The 11811-nt window shown below is 37.4% G+C and overlaps 1 protein-coding gene across 1 annotated transcript in view; it reads right to left on the bottom strand.

Moving 5' to 3' along the window:
• Positions 1-11811, bottom strand: part of LOC101850065 (coagulation factor X-like) — a 45442-nt gene that overhangs the window by 12783 nt on the left and 20848 nt on the right. Inside the window, exon 6 of the mRNA XM_035968281.1 lies at positions 2607-2732. Within this exon, the coding sequence (XP_035824174.1) occupies positions 2607-2732 (126 nt within the window). The remainder of the gene's footprint in view (positions 1-2606; positions 2733-11811) is intronic.

Here is an 11811-nt window from a genome sequence, read left to right as displayed (position 1 = left end):
GGGGGGGAGTGGACTTTTAGCATGTGCGTTGTTATCTACAAACTAATTGTTGTATTTTATTTCACCTTGTGGCCAAACAGTATTATGATTGACACAATTTCCCCATGGCTGGTCTCTTTGTTAGGATGTTAATACCGCCATCTTGAAATGAACAAGAAGTCGAACTCTCACTAGCGGCCATCTCTCTAAGGCCTGTGCAAACACCCACTTTCCACTTTACCCTCTTCCGTTTTATATTATCATTCTGATACAAACAAGACGTCCCTACATGTTTGAGATTACCGTTTTTCTCCCCACCAATGGGCTGTCGTGTTGGACAAAATTTCGACAGCAGTATAAACTGTGCTATTAGTTTCAGATAATTAATTGTTACTTAACCTTGTTCAGCTTAAACCTAGAACAGCTACCAAATGATTTGATGTCCTAAGCACCGAAGAAAGGTCTACTGGAACTTTTCCAATAAAAGTGGTGTCATCAGTTTAAGCAAGAGTTTAACGGCATTTACCAAACAATTGTGTCTCATAGATTATTCGTACCATATAAAAAACAAACTAACTGATGCGTCAATCATCAGAAACCTTCACTTAATGTCTGTATACATTCTGATACCTTTATTTAATCGTTGTATTAATTGTTATCAAAACGGTACCAAGTCGTTGTATAAAATATGCATACCTTTATTATTTCGGTGTATTAATTAAGAATACTTTTATATATTGTTATATTAATGGTCTGTATTTTTTTATACCCTGCAAATTAGATATTCGTTTAAATTCATGCATAGTATTCAAAGTGTTAACACCCCTATAAACATGATTGAGTTGTTTTAACTTTCAACTCCAACAGGACCAAGGTAGTAGGCCTGAGCGCCTTAAAAACTACACATTAGTCAAGAACGCTTAGTTTGGGATGCGAACCAGGGCCATGCACTCTGTAGTCCAGCTTGATATCAAACGAACTAACGGAGCGCCAACCCCATTGTTGACATACTGCAAACCTGACTACTCTTGTTTCAGTTGTCTTGTCCCTCATATATTATCACCATCAACAGTTCACGTTTTAACTTCTCTCAGAATATACGTGACTGGGAAGGACTTATTGTAATAGCAGAATGTTTTACGCTCCTGTAGGCACAATTTAGATGATTTCACTGCTTTATTAGTAAGACGTTATTAACATGCGTGTAGAACTAGATGTGCTTTGCAATTTACCTGTGATAAATGAATAATGAATGAAGGAACGAACGAATGATTGAATGAATGAACTGTAAAAACTTTGTGCTATTTATTTGATCTCTAGAACTTACCAGCTTTCATTCTTTCTCCAAATACAGAGAAGTGTTCCATTTTGTTTACTGTTAATTTTATTTGCTTCCTTTTTGTTTCCAGTCCACAAATAAATTCATTGACAGCAGCAGTATTTTTTTTTCTATTTTAAGATCAAAATTGTCTGCACAAAGGTGCATCCGTAAACGACTCCGAGCTGTCTTCACTTGGCTTGAGGGAAAAAGAAGAAAAGAAAAAGCTCTTTATTTTATAGCACACAGTTCAGACAGAGGACAATGGTATTATTAAAAGTCTCAAGGCTGTTTCCTTTTACGATGGCGTCTGCTGCATTGACTGTAGAGGACGCAGGAGAGGGGGGGGTTACCTTGATAATTAATTAGTCATATCATCTTATATAACAGATCTACCAGAGGATTTTTTTAGAAGGGGTTGGGGGGCTCTTGATAATTAATGACTTTGCGGATTACAAAAATACTGAGGAGTGGACTGTGGACTTTGAGACGAAAGAAGGTTGACATAAATCTTCACATCTGTCTGATCTTGGTTGCCATGTTAATGCCGCCACCTTGAACTTAAGTAAGTACAGACTGGACTGTCAATGCCTCAATTTCTGTTACACAACAAACGTTCTGCAAACTGCTTTATGTCAGCAAATACACTGTTTGGAAAATAGTTAAGAAATGCTTATATAAATTTAAATAAAATGAGAACAAAGTGATGTAAACAAGTCTGTTTTTAAAGACATTTATTTAATATCTAAAAAATATGTGATAACCTCAAACATTGTAATAAGTTAATCCCAACAACAATATGCATGATGGGAATGGCTACCCCAAAACTTAAGAAATCCCACACAAATTTGGAAGATCTTTTTACAAGGCCCAGTAACGAGTGAGTCCTCCATTATTAGCCAAGCACTCTCTGCGCCTATTGTTCATGGACCTAACCAGGTTTGTCAGAAACAGTTGATGAAGATTATGAAACAGCTGGCAAGATTATGAACGAGCTGGCCAAGAGTGTCTGCCGGTGGGTAATTTTCCTGAACACGGCGCCTTAGCTCTTCCTATAAATCTTCAGCTGGGTTTAGATAAGGGCTATTTGCAGACAAAGGCAGTGTGTTAATTTCATTTTGGGTGTTGAAATCGTTGATAACACGAGCACGGTATGGCCTAGCGTTGATCGTCCTGAAAGACTGCTCCAGCACCAATCAGCTGCAGCTGCAGAACCACTAGCGGCTGTTCAAACTCATCATGATAGCAAATGGCATTGAGATTGCCTTGAATGTGGTAGAGAGGAGTCCTATTGTGAAGACTATCCCACCCCACACTATCACAGAATATCCCCCATGGCGGGCTGCTTTCACAACGCTGGCATCTTGAAAGCGCTGTCCACGACGTCTCAACACTTGAACACGGCCATCAAGCAGCTCCAACTGGAATCTCGATTCTGAAAGGGTCAATTGCATTACTAATCAAGGGGTACTAAGAGTCTTTTGTTTCTTTTCTTTTTTGTTGTTGACATGCATGAGCTAAAACAAATGTAAAGCAGAACCACAACATGCCTGTACTAATGATACATTGGTAACAATAATAATCTTATTATGATAAAACTAAGTTCGTTTGTGAGGTCAGTGTACTTTTTAAATTTTTTTTACCATAGGTGCCTTTAAAATCTTCAAAAATATGAATCAGTTAATTAAGAATTGTCAAAAAGGGTTCCGTTGTCATATTTTCAAATTTCAGATACTACCTTTTGATTTTTCAGGTTTGATTGTTTTTCCTGTAAAACGAAGCTCTCCGGTGTTTTCACTCTTTCATTAGCCATTTCATATTTTACTGGGGACTACTTCCGTTTCGGTTTGTGCTTTGCTGCTTCGTCGTGTGTGTGAGACAGCTGCTTCTACTTTTTCCAGATCTAGAATCTCGATATCCAACTTTGTTTGGATGTGTACTTCTCAGTGTCGATGGATACTTCAGGCCAAACTTCGTTGCATTTGGTGTTGTGCTGATGTTCCTAACACGTTGAGTTTGTTTAAAAAGTCAAAATTCGTCAAAAAAATATGGAATTTGAGTTGTAGGCATTTTTAGCTTCTTCAGCATTTCCTACAACTATTTCATCACAAAAGAACCCCCAAAAACCGTATTTTTCCCATACCGGGCATGTTTGTCACCGCCATTTCCTTTTATTTGTCTTTATCCGCCGTTTTCGGAAAACGCGACTTTTCTCTACACCTTTTTGAATAACTCCACCATTTTTCATCCAATCTTCATCAAATTTTCACAGAATGAAGAGAGGATATAATACTAAACATTTGTTTGTTGAATTCTTGATATATGGAATACATTTTTGTTGGTCGTGTCCGGAGTGTGGATTTTTACGGAATTTTTGAAAACTTGAATGCTACCTCAGGAAAAAATTCATTAACAATTTTCTAATTCGTTTAGGAAAAAACAACAGAGAAATTTTTAGACCTAATGTTTGTAAACACGCATGCCAAAATATATTCAATTTCCATGAGCGATAAGTGCGGTATTTATTACGTAAGACATGTCAACAAAATCCAATATGGCCGCCGTATCCATGGAAACGAAACTTTTTCTCAAATTTGATTGCGGATTTAAAGACTCCTTACTATGCATGTTATATGTGAAATGTGGTAAAATTTGGTCCAGTAATAAGCGACATAGCCTTCAGGTGTAGCCCCCCCTCCCCCCTCCCCCCCCTCCCCCCTCCCCCCTCCCCCCTCCCCCCCTTAAACCCACAACATGTTTACTTCGTTGTATTGACATTTTAAAAATTTGGCGCGTATTTGGAGCGTAGTTTTTATAGAGCAAGACTCTAGATCTAGATTTCTCTATATCCTAGACGTATTAGGAGCACAGAATTCAAGACTGATTTAGAGTAGTTTGCAAAAGCAGAAATGCGGTTCGTGCTTTGCCGTGTGTGTGACACAGATTTCTACTTTGTGTTTACGAAGCTGCTTCTACTGTTTCCAGATCTAGAATCTCGATGCGAAGGCTGGCTTGTTTGACAGGGTAATCAAAGTGAGATGGGACCAGACAGGGCCTGCAGATATCACACTTGAATCTTACTTGAGGCGGCAACACCGAGTTGTGAATGAAAGCGAATCCTGAATTCATGTTCTTTGCTTGTTCAACCGTTAAAATAATCGGTAAAGCATATTAATTTCACTAAATATTTGTTCCAACTGACATTAAATTTAACTTTAGATGTAAATACACAAACACAAAGGAATGAAGAAGAGATGTCAAACTCTTTGGTAGAACTCTTTGGTAGAACACGACAATTATTATTTTTTAAATTTCAAATTTGGCTGCTTTTGTCGAGCCTTTCGAGGCCAGAAGCCGGTGTCATAAAAGAGGTCACGGTCAGATTATGGGACGATAAAAAGTCGAGGAAAAAAAAGCACTCGCAGCAGTCAAGACATTATTAGGAGTTAGTTCCCCTCATATCTGTGAGGTAGACTCGACCAGTGTAATAGTCAGCTTACATAATCAGTGCTTGTCACTGCTTACAACTGGGGCCGAAAGGGGTGAATAGGGTATATGTGGCAATGAAACAGTTTTGAATGCTGTGCACATGTTCCCTCCAACTCTTTTGGTAGACTCTTCAAGCCTCACTTTAAGCTTACTTAATCAAAGCTTGCGACTGCTTATGGAGTGGCCCGATTGGGATGAACAGGCTATTTCTGAGGCAACAAAACCGTTTTGAATGTTACAGATACTGTTCATTGGTGATTATGAACGTCTTTTTACATTTAATTTATGAGGTTTACGTCTATGGGGAAATTTGAATGAGACAATGTTTCAAAATTAGGAAGGGAAGCAGGGATTATTAGATTATATAGACGCTTCGCCACTGCCGATATTTAACTCTGTTTGAATGTGTGCTACGCAGTGGGTACTTCAGGTCAAACCTCATTGTATTTGCTTTTTCTAGATATATTTGGTTTAGTAATGTTCCCCAAACGATGTTCACTTCGCTGAATTGACGTTTTCAAAATTTGGAGCGTATTTTCTGTGTAACCTTTTATTGAGCAAGGCTCTCGATCTAGATCTCTATATCCTAGATACATTTGGAGCACAGATTTCAAGACTGATTTGAAGTAGTTAGAAAGAAGATGTCAATCTAGATCGAGATTATCGGACGGCAATTTTAGTTAATAATGTAGTGAGATGTCCCCTAAACGTAGTTTGTTTAACAACTCGAAACAGAAGGGAAAACGACCGGAAACGGAGAAAGGTGACTATCAATCAGAATGTACGTTCTAATAGCCAGAATTTGGAGGAAGGCCTTGAGCGTGTTAGGCCAAGAAAGAATGGGCCAACGTTAGCCGTAGCGCGCAACGCACAGTCTTTTAGTGGAACTGAAGTAGATCGGAGATTACGGACGTCTGTGAACATTGCAATGTCATAAGATGGAGAGAAGAAAGAAGAACATTCTACTGTCAAAATGTCGAAGTTAGTATACCTGTATCTATACATATGAAGGGTTCAGGGACTCTATTAGAATACATGCAAAAAGGACGGAGTTCCAGATGGCGCATATATACCAGCAATATTGTCTTCACGGAGATCTTACGGCAATGAATCAGGTACAAACAATTTATCTTTGCACTTCCTATCAATATATCACCGTTCGTAGAACGGGTTTGTACCTTGTAATAATAATAATGATAATAATAATAATAAGAAGAAGAAGAAGAAGAATGATAATAATAATAATAATAATAATAATAATAATAATAATAATAATAATAATAATAATAATAATAATAATACTATTAATAATAATAATAAAGATAAGATAAGATAAGATAAGATAAGATAAGATACATCTTTATTGTCCAGATCCAGGCACATTGGTTTGGTGTTCCACCACGAGTACACACACACACACACGCACGCACACACACACACACACACACACACACACACACACACACACACACACACACACACACACACATACACACACACACGTACACACGTGCACGCACATGCACACACAAGTAGGCTTACAATCACATACATAATATAAATGAGCAGCAATATAAACAATAATAATTGTAAGCTAGATACACACTCAATGTTATTTTGATGCATGCTCTAAGGTCGTAAGTACACTAAACAAGATAGATGGTTAAGATGGAAGCATTTTGATAGATGATGGTAAAAATGACCTTCTGTATCTTTCTTTGTTACAGATCAGAAGCATGGGTCTTTTACTTCTGACTGATGTTTTTATTTGAGGGAACGAGGGATGTTTGTTGTCTAAAAAGATGGAATTAATTTTCTTAGTGCAAGCTGTTATGTACAATTCATCCAAGTAGGGAAATGATAATAAGGACTTTTCTAGTGCCCCCTCCTATTCTTTTTTTTTGGTCAGTACGTTGAAATTAAATCAATAAAGGACAATAAGTGTGATGCTATCGCAATCTAGATTATTGTTCAAGGATTGCATAAATCAATATTGTCGTCTCCGCAAAGAAAGTTTTAGCATACTACCACTCGACGTATTTCTACTACATACAAACTCGCTTGCAAGCACAAGCACACACACACACACACACACACACACACACACACACACACACACACACACACACACACACACACAAGCGTGCGTGTGCTGAGAGAGAGAGAGAGAGAGAGAGAGAGAGAGAGAGAGAGAGAGAGACGAAGAGAGAGAGAGAGAGAGAGAGAGAGAGAGAGAGAGAGAGAGAGAGAGAGAGAGAGAGAGAGAGAGAGAGAGAGAGAGAGACGCACACTCGAAAGCACACGCTTATCATGGGAATATAATATACTATAATCAATATACTGTTGTGTCCAAAAGAAAACGGGAAAATGTACTCACCCAATTATCGTGTTAAAGTCATGCACTGCCCACTCATGCAACATACCAATTTAAAGCTAATTGAGTACTGCTTCATCTGACACATTATGCATTTTTTCAACACGTCTGGGATAGGAGGTATTGGAGCATTTTAAAATGTTCCTTTTTTAAAGCGAAAACATTCGTTTTTTTCTACAAGTGTCTCATCTGACTGACACTGTGATAATTGTTTGTCCTCACTTCTCAGCTTGAACCTTCTATAGAAAACATAGTTTTCTATGTGAAACACTTGAAAATGTACTTACCCAATGATCGTGACAATGCCTTGCCCTACCCACTCACGCAGCATATCAATTTAAAGCTAAATAAATTCTGAATCACCTGATACGTCACATTTTTTAACTAAGAAAAAGTTGCTCGAGATATGGTCAATCAAAATTAACCTTTAAAAAAATCATGCTAGACAAAATTATGCAAAATCAAAGAAACGTAAAAGTGTGTTCGCGCTTGTATTGGAGTGTTTGAACATTAGTGAAAGGGGCGTATTATATTGCATATTAAATGAATGGAAAATATCATAGTCTCTACAATGAACAATTACTCATTAGTATTTTGTTTACGAGATTTGGGTTTTTGTGGTGTGCGCTAACTCTATTCAAACATGGAGTGTGCTAGGTTTGTGATGTTGTAATCATTTGTCGGTGAGGAATAGAAACCACGAAACTGCCATGGTGTGGGCAGGCCTTACTGTATTAAACAAAAAGCCATTTGTGGGAATCACGTCACGTTGTATCTCCATTTTGGTCACAGTGTTATTCAAGGTCACATCTTTATGCACGACAAAGCACCTTCTCAAAGGGCCAATGTCTTTAGCAGATTCTTGGAAAAGCAAATCTCACTAACAATGGAGTGACCCTCACTGAATAGTCCTGATACAAATCCTACTGATATGTGGAGCTCTATGAAACAGCAGCTGAAGACACGTGACATTGCTCCAAGTTCAAACTTTTGTTTGCAACTCTCTGTGGTATTTGATAACACAGACCACGCCCAAAGGGCTGGCGTTGTAACACTAAATCAATACCCCATAACAAATTACGAATGAGCACATGCTATAGTAAGTCCAAGTTGTGGGTGCTATTTTGTGATTGCTCTGTTTTCCAACCTGTTTCAAAGTATCGTAATTTTATATCGTCTTTTGTCGACCACAAAATGCTCCATTCATTTGAAATACAAAGCCTGTCCATACTACCAATGTTAATACACTCCAACGCAAACACAAACACCGTTTTGCTTTTCTTTGATTTCACAAAATGTTGCCAAGCATGATTTTTAAAGGTGAATTTTGAGTGACTTTTTCTCGGGTGATTCTTTTTGTAAATTAAAAATTAATGTGTAAATTTTAAATTGGTATGCTGCAGGAGTGGATGATGCAAGGCTTTAACAGGATGATTGGGTGATTATATATCTTTTGGATGCCACGGTATATTAAAAGGACAAAATAAGAACGAGCAAATGTATATTCATGTACTATACTTAAAATTATCCTCGTGTTATGGTTTGGGTATCATGCGAAGTTGAATGTACTAAGAGTTTTACGGCATTTGCAACACAATAAAAGATTAGAGGTTTTACGAGAGAGTAACTAACATTAAAAGAAGGAGGCAAGATACGGACGATAGATGCTTTGTAGGAAAGAAGGAGCAAACTACACCAGAGCACCCACCAACCACCTACTATCTGGCGAACCTGATAGGATACGTGATTTTTAAATTATGATTGTCATTAAGTGCCAGATCTGGAACAGACGTTTGCGGTCATGGTTCATCATTAATGTCTTTGCTCGACTGCTCTAAAAAAGTTGTATTATCCTGGTCTTTCCCCGTCACCCATCTGTTTGAAAGTTTCATGTAAGTAGCACTGGGTGTTCCCCTGCTTCCATTGCTTTTTATTGATCTATTAAGAGCAAGATGTTCAAGGCTTTTATGCCGATTCAACTTTTCTAGAAACTATATTTGTATTTTACTAATTAATTGTTATTGTTTGTGAACAGCCCAAGTGGGCTTCTTTCATAACTACCACATTTGATTTTCTTTCCTTGTATCAAATTCTCAAAGATCACCCACGGCCTTTCAAAAATCTTAAATTATTTTTGGGTATTCATTTATATGTTTCAATTTTCAGGACAGGGTTTATTCAATTGAACCTATCTTAAGCAACACTGTGATTCTTCATTTCTTTTCTGAGGATCATTTGGTATCGGATGCACTTCTGCAACTTTCACTTCATCTCCAAATCAATAAAAGACTAAGAGGGCAGCAATTCGGAAGGCGAGGAAGAAATCGAGACAAATGCTGCTCTCTAAGGCCTCTGGCCGAAGAGGACAGGGTCATTGTAATTGGCTGCTAGCTACAACGGATAAATAAGTGCATTAATTATCAACAATTTATGAAGTTAGATATAAAATGTCTCAATAGGAACGTACCAAATTTCATGTCTTTAAAATAACAATTGTTGATTTTCACAAAGCAGGGACATGAACTTTTGGGACAGACCTTGTGATCTGAGATTTTTTCGTTGACTTGTGTGGTATGTTATATTTTCATCTTATATCGGTTTTCATTTTTCTCAATAAAAAAATTTGAGCACAAATTTCCACATGTCTGATGCATTTTATTTGTTACCTGATTTTTTGGTAGATTAATATAATATCTCAAAAGCCGTTTTTTGAACAATTATACTTCCATCACGTAAGGCAAATGTTTTTAATGTTTTCAATGTTTTGCTAATGATCTTTTGCTTCATATTTTCTCAGCCCAGTTAAGCACTATGAGAGGAGTGGACATTTTAAATACTTAACGTATTGCCATTATGAACCCAACTAAATCCTCCAAATTTTTCAGTGCATTTTCTATCACTCCGAGTCCACATACCTTGTGCCTTAACCTTGTTCAGCTTAAACCTAAAACTGCTACCAAACGAATCGATGTCCAACAGGACCGAAGCAAGGTCTCCTTGAACCTTAACAGTAAAAGTGATGTTATCAGCATACGGCAAAGCTTTGCAAAAATGTAGTATTTTCCGTACCAAAACTGTGATTATTCCAGATATGCTTTTTATTATTTCTTAATTTTATTGACACCAACTCTGCAACAGTTCAATCAAAAGTGGAATGGTTCAGCAACCTTGTTTTATTCCTCGCTCTATATAAACCATTCTGACACCCCCACCCCAATACTGTACACAGCACTCTATGTTAGCCATTAAAACTCCAACTTATAAATCCTTCTCCAAAATCAATATCTTCAATGTGGCGAATAATGTTCTCTTTTCTGCAGGGTCGAACGTACTTTGGAAGTCCAAGGATTCCACCATACCGGGGAGATGTCACTCAGATGCTGTGTACAGGATGTTGTCATGTGTCCTGATGTGCTCTAAAATGGACCATCCTTTCAAGAACACTATTGGTTCTCATTGATTAAAATTGACATAACACATTTTGTCGTAGAGCTAAAACTTTGGAAACTATTTTGTAGTCCGTGCTCGTCAGCGTTGTCGATCTCCAGCTCTTTACACAGGTCTCTACCCACCGGGGCGGTGCCACTGACTGAAGTGTCTTTAGGCCATTCCCAAAAGGGCGACGTAAATATTGTTCTTATGTACAGTTGAATTGTAAATGGGCTGATTCATCAATGTCATGCTCAAACATAACTGTGCCTGAACTGCTGCTTATTCTTTCCTAATCCTTATTATCGCCATTTTCCTTTACTTCTTTTGTATGTTTGTCACACTCTTGTGACCCGCTGTTTCCGGGGTGAGAAGAGTAAGCCTAATTTTAATTCCTTGTATGGACTGTTGACATCCACCCCTGGGCGCTCACATGCTCTTATGCAATTGCGAGCACCGTAAAAACTTCTAAACTAAACCAAACACAGGTCTCTTTTTATTTGTTTTTCTTTAAGCAATAATATAATGATGCCTCTTCTTTGTGTGGGTGATAACTCCACCTCTCCAGATATTGCTGAAAGTTAGGGAAAAAAAACCCTTTGTACACAGGAGAGGCAATATCAACGAATGTAGGTGCAGTCATTGTTTGACTTATTATCATCGGTGGCATCTAATTCATTATTACTTTGTTCGTTATCACATACTACTTCTTTATCAGCGTCATTTGTTGCTGGCTGATTACAGTCTTGTAAGATCTCATCAACTCCATCTTTTAATCTTTTACAGCCTGTATATGAGCATCGCTTTCTAAACGCTCAATTATTGGTTTTAGAATGCGTGCATTTGCTGTCTTTGTTTTGATTCTTCTCCAACTCTTGACACTGATCAATTATCAATGTTTCTCTTTCTTGGTTCATTTTTTGCCCGTCATTTCCCTGCTTACATTTTTGTACATTTTTAATAAATTATTTTGATTCTTACAGTCCTCTCATTTCCAAATTTTATCCGTTTTTTCACTTGGGTTCTTTTTTAAATTTTAGATTATGTGCTTGTGTGTATGCTTATATACGTATATCTGACTATCTCCGTAAATAATTGCGTAGTTGAATTAGTTTATATAATATGTGTATTTTATTTGTATATTATGTGTGTGTTTGTTATCTGTGTATGCATATTGTGTATTCGTGTATGAAGTGTGTATGTTTGTGTGTGTGTGTGTGTG

This window comes from Aplysia californica, unplaced genomic scaffold (genome assembly GCF_000002075.1).
Source record: "Aplysia californica isolate F4 #8 unplaced genomic scaffold, AplCal3.0 scaffold00049, whole genome shotgun sequence".
Lineage (NCBI taxonomy): Eukaryota > Metazoa > Mollusca > Gastropoda > Aplysiida > Aplysiidae > Aplysia > Aplysia californica.
The sequence above is the reverse complement of the archived record's forward strand: the minus strand, read 5'-3'. Positions and strand labels throughout refer to the sequence as shown.